A 27,225-nucleotide genomic window follows, 5' to 3' on the forward strand; every position below is an offset into this window, starting at 1 on the left:
GGCTATTTGCAGGAAACCAGATGAAGCACGGGAAGTGGTCACAAGAATGCTGGATTAGAAGAAAAACCAGTGTTATTCAGTGGCCTCTGGGTTCAGCAGTCTAAACTCTCGAATCACCAACTTCACACCCAGCGCTAATATCCCCTCTACAAAGGCCTAGTAAAGACTGCCCAGACTTTACCTGGACAACTTCAGAGATGGTGAGTTTCTGCTTCTACATCCCAGTGAACAGTTAATAGCTTTCTAGTTCTCTATTTTCGGTAACAAAGGAAAAGTCAAATCCCTTTACCATATGGTGAGATCTCAAATATTTTAGAACACCTGTGTGGGTCATAGTTCAACTCCCTACACACTCTACCCCAAAGTCTTTGCTTCTTCAAACTAAAATGTTTCCAGTTTCCTCACTTTTATAGCCATTCCTTACAGACTGCACAGTTTAGAGAGGTTTTGCCAGTCTGAAAGCTACCCTTTTCTGGTGGCACTTGTCCATGTCCCTTGTAGAGATGGTACCCAGGAGGGGCTGTTGCTCAGAGATGGGACGTGAAGCAGACACTTCTGAGTATATGTGTAAAAGCCAGATTCTCAGCTGCCTATGCACCTGCCCTGTGCACTGTCAAAGCTTCCCTACCAATCAGATCCAGAGAGGGGGTTATAGATACCCAATTTTGGGTGATCTGATTACAGGAAGAGGCAGCAATCATTAGTGATAACCTTTCAGTGTTTAGAACAGACTCCTTTACAGGACATTTCTTCCTGCTTGGAGGGATGGAGTAGGAACTATGTCGTGAGGGTGAACTCAGGTAGTGCATTTAGCAGCGCTTGCTGAGAGCCACAGAGTCTGCTTAGCTCATATGCCCAGCCTCAAAGAACTTCCTTAACACTGGAATAAAGCCAGCCTTGAAGTTACCAAAAGCTGGAAGACTCCTGTGACTCATTTTATAGACTTGAAAGGCTACACGCTGCTTCCTTGGTACCTGGCCTGCCGACTGGCCAGGACTACAGGTAAGAACATAGTAGCAGTCATGGCAGGGGCCACCCTGCCTGGTGGAGTCACCTTCACAGAGCACAGCTGGGCATATGTGCCAAACTGCAAAATGTGCAGACTTTATGACCCATAATCCCACTATAGGAATTTATCCTGAGATAACTGGATACAGTGGCCAAGATGTACATGGATGTTCCTTACAGCATTGTTTAAAATGAGGAAAACTGAAAACTATCTGAAAGCACATCAAGAGGGGTCTGTTTATATCAGAGGGGTTGATTACCTTACTATCGTACAATGGAACACCATGCAACCAATTATGAATGTTGCAGCTGAACTATACTTATTTAACTAGAAAGACCTCCATGACATGACGCTGGGTGATGAAAGGATGTTAATACATACAGTACTTAGTAAAACTGTCTCATCATTTTATGCATAGAGACATGTCTAGAAGGATGATAACCAAATAAAGAATGGCTGCCTCAGAGGCATGTTTATTTTCATTTTCAATTATATGTTTAAGTTGCAAAGTAATATAGGCTTATTATAAGAAATGCAAACAGAGAAGTATATAAAATAAAAACTGAAAATCTCTTTCCCCATCAGTCCCATTTCTCAGTTATAACAACTGTTAACACGTGATATGCAATCTTCAAGACTTTCTTCTGAGCATGTATAATCAAATTCATACTTTCTTCTTTTCTTTCTTTCTTTTTTTTTTTTTTTTTTGAGACAGAGTCTCACTCTGTTGCCCAGGCTAGAGTGCCACGGCATCAGCCTAGCTCACGGTAACCTCAAACTCCTGGGCTCAAGCGATCCTTCTGTCTCAGCCTTCTGAGTAGCTGGGACTACAGGTATGTGCCACCATGCCCAGCTAATTTTTTCTGTATATATTTTTAGTTGTCCATATAATTTCTTTCTATTTTTGGTAGAGACAGGGGTCTCGCTCTTGCTCAGGCTGATCTCGAACTCCTGACCTCGAGCGATCCTCCCGCCTTGGCCTCCCAGAGTGCTAGGATTACAGGCGTGAGCCACCGCGCGCGGCTGTTTTTTTCTTTTTTTAAAGTAAAAATGCAACTCCGCTCTACCCATTGTTTGGTGACTTGTTCTTTTCATGTTTTCAGTATTGTTTGGATTTTTTTACATGTCACTTTTATAATCTGAAAAACAATAAAGTTATTTTTGTTTGGGGGAATAAAAGTGCACCAGCCAGGCCAGAAGACAATGCATGTGTGATCTGAGTGGCCCAGTGAAGAAAGGCAAAGGGCGAACGCTTCCTATATTCAGGTCACCACACTGCTCAATATGGGGAAGACCTAGATATGCCCAGTTGGTCCAGGAAGTTCATAGTGTCCTGTTCTCCCTAAATCTTCAAACTTAAACAGGGCCTGGCAGAGCTAGGCTCGGGGCTCAGGAAGGTCTGCATCCTGGGCTGCACCCTACTCCAGAGATGCCTCCCCTGCCTAGTGCAGTGTCCCAGGCATGCAGCTTCCACTCGGCCAAGCAGGACAAGGCAGGGGAAGGCCCCCTCCCTGCTGTTTCAGAGTCCACCTGCTCATGCCAGCAAAACAACAACCCATCATCTGGGTTTACTGCAAAGCCCTCTTGAAAAGCACCTGAGTTCCTTTTTCTTTCACTCCCTTGTTCTAATTCCAGTTGTCATATTCCTGGAAGGGGGCTCTGTAAGGAATCAGAAATGCTGCTGGAACCTCATCAGAACTCTGGAGGGTGGGCCAGGCTGGTCTCCTGGCCCTGAGTCCTGGAGAGAACACAAATAAGAGCACCCTGTCTTTGCATCTGCCCTGGAAGAAGACAGGCCTGGCTGTGGAGACCCACTCCCAGGGGAGCCCAAGCAGTACTGTGTCTGCCTCAGGGGCGCTAGTCATTTTCCACTGAGAGATCTACGAAGAAAATGAGAAAGAAAGCAGGGCACTGCATCTTATCCGGAGCTGTTACAGTAAATACATCCTCCTCAGTACCGTAGAGCACAGCCTGAGGTGGTGACCTGTCCTCACCAGCACCTGTGATACTGGGCTGGGCCTGCTTCTTAGGGTTCACTGTCCCTGTCCTCTGAGAAATTCTTTTAAAAATTCAGTCATGGTTATCCTTTTGGTTTTTCTTTTCTGATAATAAAATCCATGCTCTATGCAGAAAACCTCAAAATGGCAGGAAGGTACAAAAAGATATCAATGACTCATAACGCCATCACCCTAAGATGGCCTCTGTGGATATCTTCATGTAACTCTTCCAGTCATTTATGTGGACATGTATATATTGCTATCAGAATTGGAACCCAACTCTACACAATGTTGCAATAAGCTTCCTTTTTCTTTTAAGCCTGTTGCAATATGCTTCTTAAATAACAACACAGATAATCTTAATTGCTTCCATGTATAATGCCAGGTACTGCACTAGGAGCATTACATGTATTATGAAGTAGAAGTTATGATGACCTGTGTGTCACAGATGAAGAAACCAAGCCTTGGAAATGTTCGATTTTGACCACAGGTCCCATGGGTCCCACATGGCCCAAGTGGGATTTGAACCCAGGCAACCTGCCACTTGGGTCCTCTTCCCAGTCATTTTCTTCTCCAGCCCTCTTCGCTGAACATTCTATTCTTCCATGAGCAGTTCTGCATCATCAAAGGGTTTTTACCTCCTGCCTGCAGAGATGCCAGTCTACCATCCTAACTCTAGCTGCTCTGCTCCGCTTGCCAGTGATCTTCACTGCCCACTGCAGGGAGCATCCCTGAAATGCAGGCGCTTTAGAGACAACGGCCAGTTTCTGTTGAAAGAGCCAACCAATTACGACTCCACAGGGGACAGAGAGGAGAGAACTAGTCTGAGGGTGAATTACCCTAGTTTAATGTATGTATCAAATAGCCTCTTTCTACTAAGTAGCTCAAAGCATTTAAAGCAGTTCCCCAAGTAAGATACAGATCCATGGAAGCTAAAGGAATTTGCTTCCTGCAGCAGCTCAGCAGGAGATGCAGTCCCCTCTCCCCCAAGAAACCCTCCAAGTACTATGATTGATTCTTCTATCACCGGCTGGGGCATAGGACCCAGCTAAGGCAATTCATTTCACAGGGCCTCTGGAATCTCACAGAGATTTAAAGATGGCCACTTCTACACTTGAGTCGTTTCTTTTATAACAAAGAACACTACTGAGTCCTTGAGAACCAGTCCCTTTTCTTAGGATTTCAGAAGTAGAAAACACTTGAAGTCAGGGGTCGGCAGACCTTTTCGGTAAACGGCCAGATATTAGATGTTTTGGACTGTGAGGGCCACATAGTACTTGTCATAACTACTCAACTCTGCTGTTATAACACAGAAGAAACCACAGGCAGTAATATAATGGGCATGGCTGTGATCCAGCCAAATTTTATTTACAAAAACAGGTGGCCATCAGGATTGCGCCTGCAGGCTGTACTTGCCAACCTCTACTCTTAGGATTTAAGTTTTCCCTAAAAACACCCAGATTTATTTATTTTTTTTTTTACAGTTTAATGTATTTTAATAGCAAACTTACAGGAACAGCACAGAAGACAGACAACATTAAAAACATGTACTTGCATGTAGGACAACTCAGTTAGAAAAGTATAGTGAATGGATGGAATCTACTGTATGATAAAAATGCTACAAACACCATTTAGTTGCCGTCAATAAGAAATTTACTTGTTTTAAAAAAATCCAAATGCTGGCATTGTCCAGAAAAATTTAACAGGTTTATTTATAATTGTTATAAAGTTGAACTGCTGAAACTTGTTCACTGAAACATTTGACTTGCATTAATGCTTCATATCCCCGCATTTATGTTAAAAATTCACACACAAATGAAAATGGAAAAAAACTGCCAATACCTGATTTCTGTCCCCTATTTTTCCACTCGCAATCATATACTTAGGTACCTTTTGACCCCATGGGAAAAAAAAAAATCTAACGTTCAGAACTACCAATAACAGGAAGAAGAGAATTTTTTTTTTTTTTTTTTTGAGAATGAAATGTTTTCCCATCATAGTGGATTCTTAAGCACGTTCTCCACGTATGCGGCGTGCTAGCTGGATGTCTTTTGGCATAATTGTTACACGTTTGGCATGGGTAGCACAGAGATTGGTGTCTTCAAAGAGGCCAACCAGATAGGCCTCACTTGCCTCCTGCAAAGCATCAATAGCTGCGCTCTGGAAGCGCAGATCTGTTTTGAAGTCCTGAGCAATTTCTCGCACCAGACGCTGGAAAGGAAGTTTGCGAATCAGAAGTTCAGTGGACTTCTGATAACGTCTAATTTCACGGAGTGCCACTGTACCAGGCCTGTAGCGATGAGGTTTCTTCACCCCTCCAGTAGAGGGCGCACTCTTGCGAGCGGCTTTTGTAGCCAGTTGCTTCCTGGGTGCTTTACCACCGGTCGATTTGCGGGCAGTCTGCTTTGTACGAGCCATGGTAGCAAGACCTCCTCACTTACCCCCCTTCTCCTTCGGCTGGATCTCGGCGAGCGAGAGGCGGCGGCTGGCGTTGGCGAGCGACGGCCAACACCCAGATTTATATATTGGCTAAATCATTTAAATTTTAGGGCACAAACTCGTCTCTGAGGGATTGGCCTATTTTTCTTCAGTGGCATAGGAACACTATCTTTCAACTATTAATCCAAAATCTTGGGAAAACACAGAGAAAGCAGGGGTTGTTTGCCCTTATAGTTGGTCAGTATCACTAACAGATGAAAGGGAAAATATTTTATAGATTCACAGCAACCAGAAAAGAGGATAAATCAGGCTGAGGGAAAGTAAATGTCAGGAAAATCAAAAAAGAGTATGAGGAAGAAAAATGACATTAATATAGCTAGGCAGCTCCATTTGGCTTTGGTTAGCTGACTAAGAGCGACAGGCAGCTTATCCAAATCAGGAAACAACAGAATTCCACAGCTCCCCTTGGTAATGATGGAGCATCTCCTTTCAGAAGGCTTTACTTGAGGCAAAGATATTAATACCACTTATACTTGGGACATCAGAGAGAAGAAAGCCAGGTGAGCTGTAGATGAGAAGCTGAACTGCAGCCTAACAACGTCTTACCTGCAGATGCGCTCTGAGCTCCTCACTCAATCTTCCTGACTTCCTTCACTCACCTTCAAGGCAGGGATGAGGAAGCAAAGCCTGCTCTACCTCTTGGATCTGGGAAGACAGCCCTTTGGTGTGCTGTTGAGCACAGTAATGCTGAGTCTGCTAACACCCGCAAGAGAGAAGACAGGTCCCCTCCCTAGGCTGGAGAGTATCAGGGGATAGCAAGCTTGGGACAGGATTATCCTGCATTCAAGGACCCAAGGATGAGAACAGCAGAGCTGAAAAGAACCCATGACCCTGACAGCTGTGCTCCAAATTGCTGCAGCAGCCCCCGGCCTCTTCTGGGCATGAGCCACACTCAAACTGCAAGCAGAAAGCCTCAAATATTTCAAATCCAAGTATATCTTAATTAAAAAAAAAAAAAAGGATTTTCACTCCCCAGACTGGCCATTTCACCTTCCTCCCTAACTCACTTGCATAGCTTTTCACTGCCCTTAGAATCAAATCCAGACTCACCTCAAGGCGCAGCACTTTCCCCTCCCTGCTGGGCCTCCAGCTTTTCCTGAGCCCTTTCCTCTCCCTCACCTCCTCCAGCCACAGAAGCCTCTTTCAGTTCTTCATCTTTCCCTTTTAGTGATCTTATGGAATCAAATATTTATTTGCTTACTTTTTCAATGTCTATCTCTACTACCTATGGGCAGTGGAAAGTTTGTTCCACATAGCTTACCCAGCATCTCAAAAAATAGGCACTTAAATAAAATAAATACAACTGATGAAAAAGAGCTCCTTTTCTTGCTCTTCATTTAAAATGGATCCTTGGAGGCTGAGAGGCTACAGCACGCAAACCAAGCTGGCCTGGAGGCTCGCTCCTGCACTCAGCAGCTGCAGGGAATTCTGCAGGGCCCATCACCTTCCAACCCTATCTGAAAAGTGACAATATTGATATCTTCCTCATTGGGCTACCTACTGCACCAATTAAATAAAAGAATGTAAGTGCCTAGGATAATATGGTGCTCAATAGCTAGTGTTTTATTCACTTACTTTTAACTATAGAAAAGCAAGTTTTAAAAAATGGCCTCCATGGTGGCGCATGCCTGTAGTTCCAGCTACTCAGGAGGCTGAGGCAGGAGGATCACTTGAGCCCAGGAGTTTGAGGTTGCTGTGAGCTAGGCTGATGCCACAGCAGTCTAGCCCGGGCAACAGAGTGAAACTGTCTTAAAAAAAAAAAAAAAAATGGCCTCAACAGGAAAACACTGAACTACATGTGTTAACTGTAGGAAAAGTAGGAGGAGGCAAAACTCAAAAAAACTCCACAATTCACTGAGGTTCCATATATAAAACTTGACGTGCTATCTGGAAAAGTCTCTCTGACTTCAGGAGGCAGGCCGTGTCCCTTAGCACTTCCAACTTCAAGGACAAGAAGCATGATGGATGGATTCCTGGGCAGATCTAAACTGTACCATACACTGCATAAGATCTTACTGATCTTTCCTAATCCCAAATGTGTGTCATTTAGCATGTATTAACCAATCTCTCAGGCCAAGTAACCTAAGAAAGGGGACTGATTCGAAGGACTCAGTAGAGTTCTTTGTTGCTATAAAAATACTTCTACATATCAATCATTCCATTGTTTGTTGAAAATAACTGTAACATTTACTGGATGGTCACAACAGTATTATTTTAATAACGTATTCATTCATCTAACTCCCCCTCACTTTTTTTTTTTTTTTTTTTTTTTGAGACAGAGTCTCACTCTGTTGCCCGGGCTAGAGTGAGTGCCGTGGCATCAGCCTAGCTCACAGCAACCTCAAACTCCTGGGCTCAAGCGATCCTTCTGCCTCAGCCTCCCAGGTAGCTGGGACTACAGGCATGTGCCACCATGCCCAGCTAATTTTTTCTATATATATTTTAGTTGTCCAGATAATTTCTTTCTATTTTTAGTAGAGACGGGGTCTCGCTCTTGCTCAGGCTGGTCTCGAACTCCTGAGCTCAAAGGATCCGCCCGCCTCGGCCTCCCAGAGTGCTAGGATTACAGGCGTGAGCCACCGCGCCCAGCCTCCCCCTCACTTTTAAAAAAACCTTCAGCAATAGCTATTAACATGTAAAATGTTCATTTCTCTTAACCTAGCATTCCCACTTCTAGGAATTTATCCCACAGAAATACTTAGGCAAGAGTACAAAGACATATAAGAATGCTCACTGCAGGTTTGTGATCGGAAAAACTGGAAATAACCCAAATGCCCAACAATAGAAGACTGGTTAAATAAAGTACAGTATATCTAGATACTAAAAAAATATAGAGTTAAAAAGAACATACTGACATAGAAAGATGTCCAAAAGACATTAAGTAAAAAAAGCAAGCTGCAAAACAGTATGAAAAGCAATGATAATTCTATCTAGAAAAGAAAATCTAGAAATAGGAACACCAAAGTTTTCTCAGTGAGGGAATGAATTATGAAGGATTTTCATCTTCTGTGTCATATATTTCTAAGTTTCAGATATAATAAGCAAGTATTTCTTTTATAAACAGGGGAAAAGAAAGAAAGTGGTTTTTTTGTTTTTGTTTTTTTTTAAATCTCTGTTGGCATTAGAATCTATCAGTATCACAGAGTTCAATCAGCCACGAGCTCTGACAGTTCAGGAGAGGTCCCTGTTCAGATGGTGCCATCCTGTCTCCCTCTTGGGCCCGACTCAATACATGTCATGAGGATGCCATTAAACTGCAGCAAGGGAAAGCACTTGAATTTCCACAGTGTCAATTAGAAGGCGGGGGTGGGGGGCGATGTTTCTCCTAAAAACTTATGTGAAATTGCCTTGGAATTTGTGGTTAGGGCCTACCAATGGCAAAACTGAGAGCAGACAGACAGCCTCTCCAGCAGAATTCTAAAGTGTACTTCAGAAATCTAGCCCTGCCGAGTTGGGGAATGGTTTCTTTCTAATGAAACCCAGAGGATGATGGGTAGGGGAGCAGTCACTGGGAATCTAAGGAGAAAGAATAAACTGATCATAAAATTAAAAAGGAATAGGGAAGTAAGAGAAACTGAATGCAAAGTATTACAGGAAAGACAGACATTGAAGTGTCTACTGGTGAACTTATAGATGTTTTATTGCAGAACTTTCCAAATGATTCATACCAGAGGCTAGACTAGGTTCTAAATCTGCTGTAGCAGGTAAAATGACAGCCACCCTATCCTCATGGCTGGAATATTCTCTTTCTACATGATACTTTTGTAATGGCCCAGCGTCCTGACCAATATGCAAGGCTCCTCAGATCCTAGGCAGGGGGCTGAGCTTCCTAGGTGGGAGTGGCAAATACTGTTTTGCCTACCTGATGGCCACTCCCCTTCTTACTAACAGAATCCTAATTTTGTTTTTCTGCCTTTTCATGGCTGGGCCCATTCCCAGCCAACATGGTCATCTCAGTTTCCAATGAGATGCAACGGGACATCAATGAGGGGAGTTCTATGGAGGTTTTGACTGACCTTTAAAGGAGACATAGGACAGAAATGTTTCTCTTACTGCTTGTGGACTCTGCCAGGTGTGATTCCAGGAAGCTAGGGATCATGGCAGCATGAGGAAATGAAATATGAGGAAACCAGTTTGAAGAGACAAGCTGAAGTGCTGAGGAAGGCAGAGCAGAGAGTTGAAAAGAACTCAGGTCCTTGACGATGTTGTTGAACAGATGACAACCAGCCTGGAACTGCCCCTCCTCCAGATAACTTGCTGTGAAAGCTAAGTGCCTTATCATTAGGCCATTCTAGTCAGGGTGTTCTATTATTTGTACTCAAAACCATCCCAACAGGTACAACAAAACAGAACAAAAGTTATCCATTCCATATACACCTCCTATAATGATTTGAATCCCACATCCAACTGCACACCAAGATTACTAAGGTAAGAGACGTCCCTACAGCCCTGTGGGAGCAACTGATTCTGCCCACCCAGAGATATAACTATTCTTTTTCTGCCAGTGGCTGCCCTTTGCTTTAGATGACTTCCCTCCCACTCCTTGTGCTTGGAAGTGAGAAGCAGGGAGGACTTTTAAGCATAAATCCTGGTGCTCCACCTGGACCACCACCACCAACCAGGGTGGTCACATGGCCCAGGCAAAACTAATCTGAGTCCTTCCCCTGGGACTGATGTAGGAAAGTTGAAAGTAAAAAGCCTTCTGCCTGTTGGGACTACAAACAGAGAGAACCCGAAACTAGGAATGGTGGTGCTTGTTTTTCCTGGCACATGGGGAGAGTCAGTCTGTAGCACAAGACCAGTATGCAGAGAGTCATAGCTATAGTCATAGCCCTGAGGACATTGCTTAAACATATTAATCAAGCCACACCAGAAACCCTGGTTGGGTCCTCCCAGTTATCTGAGCCAATAAAGTCTGTTATTGTTTAAGGTAGTTTGAGTTGGGTTTCTGTCATTTTCTTATAACTAGAAGAGGCCCAACTAAGATAAACCCTAACCTATTCTACTCTCACATCTGGAAGCCTTCGCCACCTCCTCATGCTCTTCTGTCCTGGGTTTCTGTCATTTCCACTTCCTTTTCTCTCTAGCTCAGCTTCCACCCTCTGAGCAAACCTACCAAAGGATAATTGTCCTCCAGCAGGTCAGGGCTAAGTTCCAGGGCCTGTCTAGGTCATTCTCCAGAGCAGGCTTCAAGGCTGCCTTGCAAGGCCGCCTGCCGGCTATGGGCATTGCCGCCCCCCGCCCCCATGCACACGTCCTGAGTTGCACCATGCCTCTTTCCTTTGCCTCCCCTGCCTTGATGCTATTTCCAAGCCTGGAAGGTAAAACTGTATATGCTATTCAGATCTGGAAAAGCAGGTCTACACATTCCACTTACTTGATTATACTTCTTGGCATGTTCTTACATGCAAATGGGTGGGCAGAGTGCTCCACATAAAGTCACTGGGCTTAAGGCAGATGGCACAGCAAGGCAAGATCATCACACAGAATTACAATGCTATGTACACATGCAGGTGTATCTGTGTACACATCAAACATAAAATACACATGTTCTGTATATGTACATGTGTAATCCTTGTAAGTGTAACCACACAGGGTAATGTCTCCAAGTCACAAGGGAAGTTCTCTATAGTATCAGTTGAGTGTGCTGTGCTCTGAGAAAACCTGATAGGCCTAAACTCAATCTTACAAAACATTTTACAATAAGGGGCAATTATTCACACTATAAAAAGACACTTCACCTTATGAAAGGATTTACTACAAGGTCTCACTAAACTGCATGTGCTCTATTGAATTTAGAATAGGGCTTGATTTGCAAAGACTTCACAGGCAACTACATAAATCAACTACATAAAGCCACGCTATATCTGAACTGAATTTGGTTTTGCTTGTATAAGGTGATATACAAAACAAGGTAATTTTATTTGTATCACTATTACTAATTTTCTGTGTGTGAGCAAGACAATGGCAACAAATGTCATGATGTCAGCTGAGGCAGGCATCTGATTCAGGGACAAGCAAGGCATTTCCTAATAGAGTTTTGCTGTTAAATGGGGTGGTTTTTACTGTTACTGCAAAAAAAAAAAAAAAAAAGGCCAATGTACCTACCTTTTCAATCCATATGAAGTTTTTTAAGACTGAATAATAAGAATAATTGCAGGTAATACTTATATCATACTTATTGTGTACCAGTAAGTAAACACTGTTCTACTGAGCAATAATTGTAGGTAATATATAGTACTTACTCTGTACCAGTAAGTAACAGGTATTAACTCATTTCACCCTCTCAATGACTTCATGCACAGTTACTGTTGTCCCTGCTTTACAGATGAGCAAATGGATGTACATGCCGCAAGGAGGCAGTAACTGGCAGAGCTACGAACACAGGCAGTCTGGGTCCAGAGGCCACACTCTTAAACCACCATGTCATGTTGCCAACCTGCCAACCAGTCACATGCAGAGTGGAGGGGAGAGGAGTGGAGATGAGGGCCTACTTAGACTACTAGCAACGAGTTCAAACACATGGTGCTGAGGACCTAACTATGCAGTGAAATAGGAAAAAAAAAAAAAATGAAAGGATGCTGCTGCTAGAAGTCAGGATAGGGCAAGGGCAGTGACTAAAAGGAGACACAAGGGAGGTTTCTAGAGAACTAGTATGTTTCGCAATTTGGGTGCTAATTACATGGGTGTTATTTGGCTTGTAAAAACTCATCAAGCTGCATAGTTATATGTGTACTTTTTATACACATATTTTTGTGAATAAAAAAATTAAAAGGTAAAAGGATGAATTTAAGAGGACTTTGTGCCCTCCTCTATTTTGCAAATGTTCCAGAATGTCATTATTTTAAGCATCAGCACGGAGGCACCATGGAGCACTGTGTAAGCCCACAGCAATCATCTATGTGGATGATTCTCATATGTCTCCTTGTCCATCCTGAGATATCCAGCACACAAGATGTCAACTGAGTCACAGGCAACACAGCATCATGGTTAAGAAGTGCTGTTGGGACTGGGCGCGGTGGCTCACGCCTGTAATCCTAGCACTCTGGGAGGCCGAGGCGGGAGGATCGCTCAAGGTCAGAAGTTCGAGACCAGCCTGAGCAAGAGCAAGACCCCGTCTCTACTAAAAAATAGAAAGAAATTAACCGGACAACTAAAAATATATAGAAAAAATTAGCCGGGCATGGTGGCGCATGCCTAGTCCCAGCTACTCGGGAGGCTGAGGCAGTAGGATTGCTTGAGCCCAGGATTCTGAGGTTGCTGTGAGCTGGGCTGACACCACAGCACTCACTCTAGCCTGGGCAACAAAGAGAGACTCTGTCTCAAAAAAAAAGAAAGTGCTGTTAAGAGCTACACTACCTGGGTTCAAATCCTGCCTTTGCACCTACTAGATGTATGATCTAGAACATGCTGCTTAACCTCTCTGCATTGCCTTGCTTTCTGCAACCGTGAGGCTGGTATAACAGTGCCTAACTCCCAGGGCTTGTCTACATATTAAATGAGCACTCATAGCCATACTTGGCACACAGGACATACTACTAAATGTTAGCTCTTATCCTCATCAAAATGTAGGCCCATGGCCATGGTCTACCTTAAATCACTACCATTTGATAATTTTCTTATTATTTAAATAATTTACTATTATTCCCTACCTCATTCTAAAAAATCTTTTAAAGTAGATTTGTTTTACCTATTATTTCAGTAGTACAATCATATTACAGAAAATATGGAAACAGAAAGTCAAGTATTATGCTTTTAGGAGTGTAGTCACCCTGCCCCACTCTGAAGTGCCTATAGTCAGTCATCTGCACGTATAAACTACAGCAGTCACTTGAGAGCCACAATCAGAGGAGCCATCAGTGCCAAAGGGACTATAGTGCACATTAGTCAACATATACCCAAGAAATGGCCACAACTTTTATTTTATTTTGAAAATTTCCAATTCTCTAAAAAAGTCAAAACAACAGTACAATAAATACCCAAGTACCAACCATTCACCTAGCTTCACCGGTTATTACCATTTCACCACATTTGCTTTCTCTTCTCTCTCCACACACACGCTTTATTTTTTTGCCAAATCATTTGACAATTAAGTTGCAAACATCATGTCACTTTATCCATAAATACTTCAGCCTTTGTCTCCTAAGAACAAGGACATTATCCTATATAACCATAATCACACCTATGGAATTTCACAATAGGATAATACTATTACCTAATACACAGTCTACATTCATATTTTTGCAATTGTCCTAAAAGTTACCTTTTTTTAAATTCAGGATCTAACCAGGATCACACAGTGCATATAAATTATCATGTTTCTTTTAATCTAGGACAGCCCTGCTCCCTACCCTTTGCCTTTTTATGTCTTTCACAGCATTGACATTTTTGAAGAATCCAGGCAGTTGTCTTATAAAGTGTCTCACAATCTGGATTTGACTGTTCATTATTCCATTCCAGTTAAATATTTTTGGAAAAGTGCTACATAGTTGATGTTTCATACTTCACATTGCAATGCATAATAATTTGTTCCATTATTAGTGTTGCTACCTTAGATCATTTGATTAAGGTGATGTCCACCCAAACCTTTCCATGGTTAAAGGTATTCTTTTTTTTTGTTGGAGACAGAGTCTCACTCTGTTGCCTGGGCTAGAGTGCTGTGGCATCAGCCTAGCTCACAGCAATCTCAAACTCCTGGGCTTAAGCAATCCTTCTGCCTCAGCCTCCTGAGTACCTGGGACTACAGGCATGTGCCACCATGCCCAGCTAATTTTTTCCATATATTTTTAGTTGTCCAGCTAATTTCTTTCTACTTTTAGTAGAGACAGGGTCTCGCTCTTGCTCAGGCTGGTCTCGAACTCCTGACCTCGAGCTATCCTCCCGCCTCGGCCTCCCAGAGTGCTAGGATTATAGGCGTGAGCCACCGCACCCAGCCAGTTAAAAGTATTCTTTTTCTCTTCTTAATAAGTAAGTAATCTGGGCCAGGCGCGGTGGCTCACGCCTGTAATCCTAGCACTCTGGGAGGCCGAGGCGGGTGGATTGCTTGAGCTCAGGAGTTCGAGACCAGCCTGAGCAAGAGTGAGACCCCATCTCTACCAAAAATAGAAAAATTAGCTGGACAACTAAAATATATATATATAAAAAAAAAAAATTAGCCAAGCATGGTGGCGCATGCCTGTAGTCCCAGCTACTCAGGAGGTTGAGGCAGTAGGATCGTTTAAGCCCAGGAGTTTGAGGTTGCTGTGAGCTAGGCTGACGCCACGGCACTCACTCTAGCCTGGGCAACAAAGTGAGACTCTGTCTCAAAAAAAAAAAAAAAAAGTAAGTAATCTGTGGAGTGATTCTTGTGAATATCTTGTTCCCCCTGCAACTCTTTTACCCAGTGGTTTCAGCAGACACTGATAATCTTCATCTGAATCAATGATCACATTAGTAGTTACCAAATGGTTACTAGTGATGTTTACTGTGTGGTAGTGAAATGAACAAATCAAATCAAATCTTATTTTCTCACTGACTTGTGTTATAATTTCAGAACCATTTCAGAACTAATTGCAGTAGCTTATCTGCTTACTCCCACCCGATAGTGGTTCATAACACTTGTTTGACATTTCTCTGATCTCTCTCCACCTGAGCAGGTACACATATGAATGCACTGGCTTAAGCAGTACGCAGGGAGTTACCTCAAACTCCTGGGCTCAAGTGATCCTCCTGCCTCAGCCTCCCAAGTAGCTAGGATTACAAGTATGTGGCACCATACCTGGCTAATTTTTAAATTTTTTTGTAGAGACAGGGTCTCATTATGTTGCCCAGGCTAGTCTCAAACTCCTAAGCTCAAGCAATTCTCCTGCCTCAGCCTCCCAAAGTGCTGGAATTGTAGGCATGAGCCATTGCACCTGGCCATCAAACAATATTTCTGACTGTCAACATCCTGCCTGATTCCAGCTTCCCCTTCACCCCATAAGGGAGCAAGTTCCTGGCAATTCTTTCTCTCGCTCTTCCCCACCCTCTACTGTTAACCCAAGCCTCAGCCAAGATTAACATGTATGCTTGTGGCCCCAGAAATCTAGGCCACTAGGAGCAAGGAGGAAGGACTGTGCTAATTACAGCAGACTACAGCAAGGGTGCAAAGCGTGAGAACAGTGGCAGGAACGCCCACTTGCTGCTGGAAAGCACAGCGACATATCCCTCCCTGCCATGGCCCAGGTAGCTTTTCACCTAGGAAATACTAGGCAAAACAAGACGCCCTCATGATACAAGTGGGATACAGAGCTCCCAGGAATGGTCACTCCACAGACATCAAAATACACTTGCAAGTTCTCAAAGCCAACCAAGATCATGGCAAAAGGACCTGCATACCAGGCAGCTCCTGGGCTCCTACCTGACTGGAACACATATCGGGCCAAGCCCTGCATTAGCTCTGCTGGCCACGTTGGTGGGGCAGACTCCCCTGTTTCTCTCTTCAGACGAAATGTCAACTCAAAGCCAAAACCACTAGGTCCGTCTGTTCCTGTAAACCTGAAAGAAATAAAAAGCAAATGTTTTAAGTTCAATTATTGCCTTGAAAGTCTAAAGTTTCCCCCTTTTTTGGTGGCCTCAGCATGTAAACTCTCTATTCAGAAGATGTGAGCCTTGGGAGGAGAAAGAACCTCAAAAATCTGTAAGGATCCAGAACTCGTGCCTGGCCCTCCTGCCAGCTCTAGGGTCTATGTATATGACCCTGGCCTGGCCTGGCCAAATCCCCCTGCTGGCACTCTGAATTATGCATTCCAAATTTTGAGCCTCTGGAACATTCCTCCCAGTATGACCAAGGCAACATTGCTGAAAATCTTCCTTGTTATGCTCCTTGTTCCTTCAACTATTTGTAAGCACCTACTTTGCTTGCTAAGAATACATACCCTGTGAGCCACCAACAAGGCTATATGGTCTGAGAGGGTGAGACCCTTTCTCCACTTCCAACTCCACTCTGCCCCGCAAGGGTATAACCTTCCTGAAACACAGCACACCACCCACACTCCTCAATCAGCACATGCTCTTCCTGAAACTTGGCGCTCTACGCGCACTCTTCACTGGCTGGAACCTTAGAGAAGCACAGTTTGCCCTCCCTTCCCATCCCTCAGTGACCCAGAAAGATAAGGATTACTGCTTCTGTGGCCACAATCCATCAAAGTGTCAGTGAGATGAGGCAGGAACGCCTGCCTCCCCGCCTGCAGGAAACACGCAGGAGTCCCAAGTCTCAGGGAAGTCCCTGAAACGGATTTCTGCCAGGGAGGGCAAGGATGTGGACCAGAGAACAGGGCCTGGCTGGTGGGCACCACAGCTCCTCAGGGAAGGGAAGCATCCAGGGAGGGGTTCCTGAGAGCCACATGAGACTTGCCAGCATGGGAAGGGTTAAAAATTAAAATATGCTCATGATATAATTTTCAGTAATTATATCTTGTACAAACATGAACCACAATGATTATACACGTGTAAATTCCACAGCAAACAAACACAAACCAGAAGCTAAGATGACAGTCAAGACCTCCTTTGCTAGCCAAGCTCCTGGAACAGGAGATCAGAGGTGAAAAGGGCTGATGATGCAGTCAATGCCTAACCCCGCCATTTGACGTGGCATCGTTCCTTCATCATTATCATCCCCAAGAGGCCAGGCTGTGAGACTCCATAGAAAGAGATTCCAAAGTCTCAGAAGCTGACGTCAGTCCTAGCTTTGTGCATCTGGGTGAACCCAGCCTTCCTGCACTTGGCAGGAGAAAATCACCTCTGAGAAACTAAGTTCTATGGATTGAAAAGGAATCCTTAGAAATTATCATGATCAAATCCGATTATATTTAAAGGAAGTATCCATGGTTTGCATTTTCCCTGGGTATCTAGCAAAGTGGGGAAGCAGAATCCATTTTGAGGGTACATATGTGCAATTCTGGAGGCCAGGCTAGAAGAAAATGCTAGGAAACATACAATGTAAGCTTATTTCCTTGCTGAATTGCCCTCAGTGGGGTCAATTCAGTGCAGGAAGGCTAAGGGAACAGCTACACAAACTAATGCTGGAAGAGTTGCCTCCCTGGAGCTGCAGATTTGGGAGGGGTGTGAAAACCTAGGGTAATGCAAGATTGACGTGAGTTAAAACTCTGTAAAAAGAGATGGGTCACTAGGGCAAAGGGAAGATTTCAAGCAGCCACCAATTAGAAGCAGCTTTGTAAAATGTATTAGACCATTACTCCAGGGCTTTCATCCTGGGCCAAGAAAAATACATGATTTCTAACCGCAAAAACTTGAGAAACAGACTAAAAGAAACATGTTCCTTTTGGGCTGCACAATGGGGAGAATGCTCAGATTCAGAGAGAACTCACTGGATCATACGCATCCACACAGCACCACCTCACTAAGGAGGGTTGTGTGCACACGCACATCGGGCGTGCATGTGTGCACACACACGTGTACACCATCTGCCTCCACACGGGGTGCTTTCTGGGCCAGCTCTGTGGTGGGCAGGCCAGCCCTTGCTTGGCTGGGTGGGAAGGACAGGCCTGGCCAGATGGTCTCCACCTGCATTTGATTACCACCCACAGGCTGGCTGGACGCAACCTCTAAACTCTGAAACATGAGTTTGGAATGGCCCAGCCTCAGGGTAAACACATAACCTGAAGCCTGTCAGAAGGTCTCGTTTTCAAAGCAGGCTGACCAGGCGACAGCCAAGTGACAAGGTCATTCAGTCTTTAGTCTCCTGGAGGAGCCTGGCTTGGTCTGGCCTTCCTCACGTGAGGGCTTCTCCAGCCAAAGTGGTTTTGTCTAACCAGAGATTGAAGCCCCTCCTAGGGAGCAGCTGTCTCTCACAACTTCCAAGAAAGGAAAGCATGAGGGGAAACTGGCATGTGCTGCAGAAGGTGGGATCTGAGTCAGAGCAAAGAATTTTTCTAACACAGAAGTCTGCTAAAATACTGGCTGGTAGTCAGTGGGGCCAGTGGAATTTCTTTCTAGAGGGATTTAAAAATATATATTTTCCTCAGTCTGATAGACAGGGGGTGAAGGGTTCTAACCGTCTTATTGCAGAAGGATGGATGAGATGGTCTCTCAAGAACCCCTGGATCCTGCTCACTGGGGTGTCCAGGGGAGAGGCTGGCTTTGTCCTAGCAGTTTGGTGAGCTTAGCCAATGGCTGTGCCAGCCTCAAGATAACATTGAACCTGCCGACAAGAACATGTGCTTTAAATCCTAGACACACAGCTGCCCACCATCGGAACCTGCCCAAAGGTCTCCCCAAAAGCACCTCACGAGGAAGGTATCCATCAGCATCCAAGAGGCCAAAAATTACTGCCAAGTCTAGGCAGGAGATGAACGGAAATCCAGGAGAGACTTTCTGGAGGAAATATACAGCTGGGGGCACAGAGAGAGCTGACCTAAAAGTTGGTGTCTCATGCTCCACACCATTAGTTATTATTACTAAGGAAATGCAAATCAAAACCACAGTGAGATACCATTCTACACCCTCTATTATGGCAAAAAAAAAGATAACAAGTGTTGGAGAGAATGTAATAAAACTGGAATACTCATACACTGTTCGTGGGAATAAAAATGGTGAAGCTGCTTTGGACAACAGTTTGGTATTTCCTCAAAAAGTTAAACAGAGCAGTTATGCTCCTAGGTATACACCCAAGAGAACTGAAAACACGTTCACACAAAAACCTGTCTACCAATGCTGTCATAGCAGCATTATTCATAATAGCTAAAAAGTGGAAATAACCCAAATGTCCATCAATTGAGGAATGGATAAACAAAATATGGTATACTCATATCATGAAATATTATATGGCAATAAAAGGGAATGAAGTACTGATACATGCTACAAAATGGATGAACCTTGAAAACATGCTAAGTGAAAGAAGCCAGATACAAAAGACTACATATTATATGATTCCATTTGTGTGAAATGTCTGTAATAGACAAATCCACAGGGACAGAGGTAGATGAGTGATTGCCAGGACTGGGGTGAAGACGGAATGGGAGTGACTGCTAATGGGTACAGAATTTTTTTGGGATGATGAAAATGTTCTGGAATTAGATAGTGGTGATGGTTGTACAACCTTGTGAATATACTAAATATCACTGAATTGTACACTTTAAGAGGGTGAATTTCAGCTGGGCACAGTGGCTTACACCTGTAAATCCTAGAACTTTGGGAGGCTAAAGCGGGAGGATTGCTTGGGGCCAGGAGTTCAAGACCAGCCTGGGCAACATAGTGAGACCTCAACTCTACAAAAATACAAAAAAAAAAAATTAGTCCAGGAGTTCAGGGCTGCAGTGAGCTATGATTATGCCACTGCACTCCAGCTTCGGTGACAAAGTAAGGCCCTGTCTTTAAAAAAAAAAAAAAAAAAGGTGATTTTCATGGTATATAAATTAAAAAAAAAAAAAGAGCTGGTATCTCATGTATGCCTAAATGGCTAGGGTTGGGGAAGGGCCAACCACACCAGCTAAGCCAGGTCTTTATCTTGCTCTACCTATGAATAGCCATTATGATTAACTGCGTACTTAAGTTTGAGGCCTTGGATTAAGCACTTTTCCTACATCATATCATTTCTCTAACAACTCCATGACTCAGTGCCATTGTTATCCTCATTTAACCAACATATGAGAAATATTGAAGTTTAAGTAATATTCCATAAGGCACAGAACAAGCGATAGAGCTCAGACTTGAGGTCTGACTCCAAAGCCCATATTCTTATTGCTGTGTGACCATGGACAAGATATTTAGGTTCTCTGTGCCTCAGTTTCCTCATCTATAAAATGGAAATAACAACAGGAACTATTTCTCAGAGTTGTTATGAGGAGTCAATGTTTAGAAACAATGCCTGAAATATGGTAAACATTATATCACTTACAATAATTGAAGGAAGCCAGTCACAAAAGACCATATATTGTATCATTCCATTATATTATATGATAAATAGTATAATTTAGAATATATATTATATATTATATTTACATTACATCAGATGTCCAGAATAGGCAAATCTATAGAGACAGAAAGGAGATTAGGGGTTGCCTAGGGCTGGGGGATGGGGGGCAGATGGGGAGTGACTGCTAATGTGAATGGAGTTCCTTTTTAGGGTGAAGAAAAATGTCTATAATTAGATTATGGTGATGGTCACATAACTGTAAATATACTAAAAACCACTAAACTATACAGTTAAAATAGGTGAACTGTGTGGTATGTGAATTATAGCTCCATAAATGCTTTATTTTTTAATTTGGAAAAAAACCAAAACCTGAAAGAAAAAAATTCTCAAACTAGAAATAGATATAGATAGATATGGATATATATATATCTCTTAAGCATAAGAAAAGATGTTCAACCTCACTCATAAGAGAAATGCAAATTAAATGCAAATTAAGACATTGAGATACCATTCTCACCTATTAGATTGGCAAAAGTTAAAAAGTGTGATATTACATTCTATTGGTGAGGTTGTGGGGAAAAAGTAAGCCAAGTAACTTTTGTACACAGTATGTTGACCATATTATCTTCAAGCTAAAGACAAAGAGCAGTAAATAAATATTGCAGTATAGTTAATAGTTTTATTTTTTGCAGTAGTATGTATGGGGTTAGTAATTCTGAAACTACCTTTGGTGTAAATGTATTGTAGATAATGGGAGCCAGGTTTCTCTCATTGTCAGGAAAGTTAAAAATAGGTAAATACATGTCAGAGTGAGAAATATATAAAAAAGCCAGGCTAGATTGAACCCTATAGGTATAGTTTTAGAATTGGACGTATCAGTATGGACTCGTGGTATTTAATAGAGAGACAGATATACAAATAGAGAAATGTGTGTGTGTGTGTGTGTGTGTGTGTATTTCCCAGTTCTTGTGACTAAGAGCAGTGACACCCCGATATCAATGGTAATACCTGGCACACCTGAATCTTGTTTTCTAAATACCATTCTCCACTAAAAGAAACCAGGGCACTGTAGATAAATGGCTAATTCCAGGGCTGGAAAAGCACAAAATGACCCTGGAACTTCGTGTTGCCCCAGAAAATAAGGAAGTGCTCAAAGAATGCTGGGAACATGCCAAAAGTAGGGAGAAGCCAAACTGAAGGGCTCTCACTAGCCAAATCTAGGATAATCAGAACATCAAATTAAAGGACATTAATAAATTATAACCTATTAATTAAAATAAGAATCTATGAGTCCACATTGATTGTAATGGTCCTAGAGACATCGGCTCTACAGATTTTGGACTGGCCACCCTCCACAACCACATGAACCAATACTTTGTCATAAATATCTTTATATATCTACATCTATATTACGTATATAGATCATATAGATAATATAGATACATAGATTTGTATCTCCTATTGGTTCTGTTTCTCTAGAGTACCCTAATGCACAGATATAAATAAATGAATAAATAAGTAAATATGGAGAAGAAAAAGCTCTTCCTTATAGTAAAATCTCAATCTCAATTAATAAATGTAGATACAATCATGGAATTAGAAATTACCAGTTGACAACCATCGTAATAATAAATGATTCAGGCAAGAATCATCAATGGATGCTAAAACTAGTGGGTAAAAAATCTGATGACAAACAAGATGTTGACATAGCCTCAAAATGCCATCCCACAAGATACTTATTAATTACTAATGTCAAAGCAGTAACTTTATAGTAGAGAAACCTGGCAGACACTGCTTTAACCAAGCAATCAAAGTAATTAGACATTGTCAACAGTAATTAGACAAATCAACATCAAATGCCTCCTGATATGATCACCGAGAAGGGCACAACTCTTGTGATATTCCTACCAAGAAATGCATACCCTGATTCTAATCATGAGGAAACATCAGGCAAATCCAAATTGAAGGACATTCTATAAAATAACTGACCTGTATACTCTTCAAAAGGTCATGAAAGACAGAAAGATTGAGGAACCATTTAAAGGAGTCTAAGAGACATTGGCCAGGCGCGGTGGCTCATGCCTGTAATCCTAGCCTCTGTGAGGCCAAGGTGGGTGGATCGTTTGAGCTCAGGAGTTCAAGACCAGCCTGAGCCAGAGCAAGACCCTATCTCTACAAAAAAAATAGAAAGAAATTAGCTGGACAACTAAAAATATATAGAAAAAATTAGCCGGGCATGGTGGCGCATGCCTGTAGTCCCAGCTACTCGGGAGGTTGAGGCAGTAGGATTGCTTGAGCCCAGGAGTTTCAGGTTGCTATGAGCTAGGCTGACGCCACAGCACTGTAGCCCGGGCAACAGAGTGAGACTCTGTCTCAAAAAAAAAAAAAAAAAAAAAAAAAGATATGACAACTAAGTTACTAAAACAGATTTCATCCTGAGCCCCAGGACTCTGTAGTCACTGAAGTAGGGTGACCAACTTGTCCTTGTTTGGCCAGGACTTTTCTGGCTTTATAACTGAAAGCCCCAAATCCCAGGGAAAACCATTAGTCCCAGGCAAATTGGGACAGCTGGTCAACCGACTCTGAAGTGCCACTATCTGGCCCACACTAAGCAAAATGTTGCCATGTTTAAATAGCACCAAATATTGGCCGGGCGTGGTGGCTCACGCCTGTAATCCTAGCCCTCTGGGAGGCCGAGGCGGGTGGATCGCTCGAGGTCAGGAGTTCGAGACCAGCCTGAGCGAGACCCCGTCTCTACTAAAAATAGAAATAAATTATCTGGACAGCTACGAAGTATATATAGAAAAAATTAGCCGGGCATGGTGGCGCATGCCTGTAGTCCCAGCAACTCTGGAGGCTGAGGCAGTGGGATCGCTTGAGCCCAGGAGTTTGAGGTTGCTGTGAGCTAGGCTGATGCCACGGCACTCACTCTAGCCTGGGCAACAAAGTGAGACTCTGTCTCTAAATAAATAAATAAATAAAAAATAAATAGCACCAAATATGGTCCCAGCTACATGGGAGGCTGAAGAGGGAGGATCACTTGAGCCCACGAGTTCAAGGCCAGCCTAAGCGATATAGCAAGATTCTATCCCTTAAAAAAAAAAAAAAAAAATCAAAGCACCAAATATGCATCAAGAGCCACCAAAATGTCAGCAGTGCAGGAGCACAGTCTCTGGAGCCAGGCTGCCTATGCCCAAATCCCAAATCCTGGCGCTGCCACCCCTCCTGGCTGTATGACCCTAGGCAAATCACTTATCCTCTCTGTGCCCCAGTTTCTTCATCTGTAAACTGTGGATATGAAAAGTAAACTCTAACGAAAACCATGAACTTTGGGTGAGAATGATGTGTCAATGTAAGTTCATTGACTGTAACAAATGTACTATTCTGGTACAAGAGTTGACAGTGGGGGAGGCTGTGTGTGTGCATGTGTGTAGAAGGCACTGCGTAACTTCTGCTCAGTTTTGCTGAAAATCTAAAACTGCTCTAAAAAATAAAGTCTGTCTTTAAAAATGGAGATATTAGTAGCTACCAATGGTTAACATATGTATAATATTAATATATAAAACACTTAGAACAGTACCTGAAACACAGTAGGTCTAAGGGGCAGCTATTACTTATAGTAGTAGATCCCAGTTCTGGTAATTTACCCTAAGGGAATAACCTTGTATTTGGAAAGCCTTTTTGCATAAGTATATTCAATAGTATTTATAAGAGTAAAAAGTTCAAAAACAATCTAAATGTTCTATAAGTAGAGGTATTATATAAGTTCTGGCACATTGTGTGGTGGGACATACACAGACACTAAATACAAGCGTTCTGAAAGCAAAAGGACTAATTTTTGAGAGGCAAAGGATTCTCTTTCCATCTCTAACCGGTGAAGAGGAACAGGAAGTTTACATCAGAATCCCACTCTATTATCTCTATTGTTTTCTGTTCACCTATTGTTAACTGTAGGATAAAAATAAACATAACTCCTTTTAAAATGGTCATGAGGCCCACCTGTAATCCTAGCATTCGGGGACTGCAGGGGGGTGGGGAGTGGAGGGCAGCAAGGCGGAAGATGGCTTTGAGGTCAGGAGTTCAAGACCAGTCTGAGCAAGAGCGAGACACCATCTCTACCAAAAATAGAAAAAAATTAGCCAGGCCTGGTAGTGCGCACCTGTAGTCCCAGCTATTGGGGAGGCTGAGGCAGGAGGATGGCTTGAGCCCAGGAGTTTGAAGCTGCAGTCAGCTACTTTGATGCCACTGCACTCTACCTGGGGGGGACAGAGCAAGACTCTGTCACAAAAAAATAAAAATAAATAAACATAGAATTATCATATGATCCAGCAATTCTGCTTCTGGGTATACACCTGAAAGAACTGAAAGCAAGACAAACCAATGTTTGTACACCAATATTCATAGCAGCACTGTTCACAATAGCCAAAAGGTAGAAGCAACCCAAGAGTCCACTGACGGATGGATGGATAAACAAAATGCAGTGAATACACATAATGGAATATTATTCAGCCTTAAAAAGGAAGGAAATTCTGACACATGCTACAACATGGATGAACCTGAAGACATTATGCTAAGTGAAGTCAGTCAGACACAAAAGGACAAATATATGATTCCATTTATATGAGGTACCCAAAATAGTCAAATTCATAGAAACAAAAATAGAATGGCAATTGCCAGGGTTTAGGAGAAGTAAGGAATGGGGAGTTACTGTTTAACGGGTACAGAGTTTCAGGTTGGGAAGATAAGAAAGTTCTGGAAATGGAAAGTAGTTATGGTTGCACACCAATGCAAATGTACTTAATTCCACTGAATTATAAACCATTGTTAAAATGGTAAATTTCATATTATGGATATTTTACCACAAATAAATTATCATAAAAAATGAAACAAAATTTAGCATACAGTATGATTCAAAATATTTGTGTATACACACAATATAAAAATGTGAATAAAATATATATGGGAAAAGAAAGAAAATGCAATAAAATTAGTATAGTATATAATTTTTCTTTTCCAAACCTCTTTGTATTTTCCAAATTTTCTGCCATTTAGATTCTCTAGCATAGACTGTAAACCCCATGAAGGCAAGATTATGTCTTGTTTGCTATTTAATTTGCAGGTCTGGCCTGAGAGGCTTCTCATGGAATCTGCTGGTTTGTGTTCATACTGACGCACCAAGAATATGACAGGAGAGGCCCAGGGTCAGGCCCCTTTCCCTAGAAGTGGCCTGGATACTTCCATTGGTCTCTGGAGCAAGGAATGCCAGCTAAGGCTGCTGCAGACCCTGTGAAGGTGTCAGTATCAAGCTCAATGCTTGTGTCAGAAGAAAGGGAAGAGGGGACCATTTGCCTCAGGAAACATATGGCACAGGAGGCCAGCCAAGTCCAACTTCAGAACCAAGGATGATGTCACTTCATTCCCTACAAACGCTCTAATTGTCTCTTTCTTTTCCCCTTCCTCTTCCCCTACCTCCTGGTCCTCAGCTAGATGGAGAACTAGTAAGATTAGTCCTTTATCCTGGGGTCAGTCCTCCCTTCCAACCACCCCTTCTCCTTGGGAATTAGGCTGAGTTCCTGCCTTACTGGGTTGGATATTCTCTCCCAGAAGAATGGAGTCCTATGTTGGGGGTATAAATTCATAGAACTTTTCCTTTGGTGGCCTCCCTCTAACACACACATCTCCATGCCTATCTCCAATAGGCACAGGGACAAGGCTAGCCTTAGCCCCAGCTGGACCCAGAGACTCAGAGAAATCTAAACTATAGATCTCCAGTTGCTCTGGGGCTCTGCACAGGAGGCTGCCCTCTGCCTTCCAGGGCAATGCCAAGCAACTCCAAGAACCACTCGCCCAAACTCCAGCACATGCTTGGAGCACCAGCTGCCTTTCCTATTTGCACCAAGCTACCTGAGAAAGTCAATCTGCTCTAAGACCCCCAGTGCTGGCCCAAGCCCCATGATGCCCTGGGACTAGCCACTGCTCTGCCCCTTATACCTGGAGGGCATCACTGGAAACCACCTCACTAGGGAAAGCAGAATGTGTGCATTTCCCCTTGCAAGGCCTCTGGCTGTCCCCAAGAGGACTTCCTAGGTGAAGAAAGAAGGACAAAGTCAGAGCTCCGCTTTCTCCAGGGTTCAGTCCTTGCCATCCTTTCACCACCATCTCCCCAGACAACCTCATGAAATGGTTTCAGCCACCATGCCCCTGGTGAGGACTCCCAAATCTATCCCCAAGCAAAGAACCAGACACAGATATTTCTAACTCAGTATATGCAAATCTGAACTGAGTATCTTCTCAAGCCTGATCCTTCTCCCTCTTTACCTAGCTTGAAGAAGAGTACCACTGGGGTAGCCTGAATAACAGTCCTCCAGAGATGTCCAAATTCTAATCCCTGGAACTTGTGATGTTACCTTAGATGGCAAAAGAGACTCTGCAGATGTGATCAAAGATCTTGAGATGGGGATAATCTTATAGTGGATTACCTGGGTGGGCTCAATCTAGTCACATGACTCCTTAATGAAAGAGAGAGGTAAAAGAGTGGATCAGAGAGATGTGACCTGAGGACCCTGCCTGCCGTTGCTTTGAATATGGAGGAAGGGGCCATAAGCTAAGGAATGCATATGGCTCCAGAAGCTGGAAATAGCAAGAAAATGAATGTTCCCTTAGAGCCTCCAGAGTGGAACACAGCCCAGAGGACACCTTGATGTTGATCCAGTGAGACCCATTTCAGACTTCTGGCCTCCAGAACTGTAAGATAATAAATGTGTATTGTTTTAAGCCACTAATTTTGTGGCAATTAGTTATACCATCACTAGGAACTAACACAGCCA

The 27,225-nt window shown here is 43.0% G+C and overlaps 2 protein-coding genes across 4 annotated transcripts in view; both read right to left on the bottom strand.

The window, feature by feature from the left end:
• SUFU (SUFU negative regulator of hedgehog signaling) overlaps positions 1 to 27,225 on the bottom strand; it is a 106,472-nt gene that overhangs the window by 58,358 nt on the left and 20,889 nt on the right. For all 3 annotated transcript variants that reach the window (XM_045568503.1, XM_045568502.1, XM_045568504.1), the window contains exon 3: positions 15,884 to 16,020. In XM_045568503.1, coding sequence (XP_045424459.1) covers positions 15,884 to 16,020 — 137 coding nt within the window. The remainder of the gene's footprint in view (positions 1 to 15,883; positions 16,021 to 27,225) is intronic.
• LOC123650080 (histone H3.3A-like) lies at positions 4,642 to 5,511 on the bottom strand. Its single transcript, XM_045568505.1, has one exon. The coding sequence runs from the start codon at positions 5,422 to 5,424 to the stop codon at positions 5,014 to 5,016; it is 411 nt and encodes a 136-aa protein (XP_045424461.1). The 5' UTR covers positions 5,425 to 5,511; the 3' UTR covers positions 4,642 to 5,013.

This window comes from Lemur catta, chromosome 14, assembly GCF_020740605.2.
Source record: "Lemur catta isolate mLemCat1 chromosome 14, mLemCat1.pri, whole genome shotgun sequence".
Lineage (NCBI taxonomy): Eukaryota > Metazoa > Chordata > Mammalia > Primates > Lemuridae > Lemur > Lemur catta.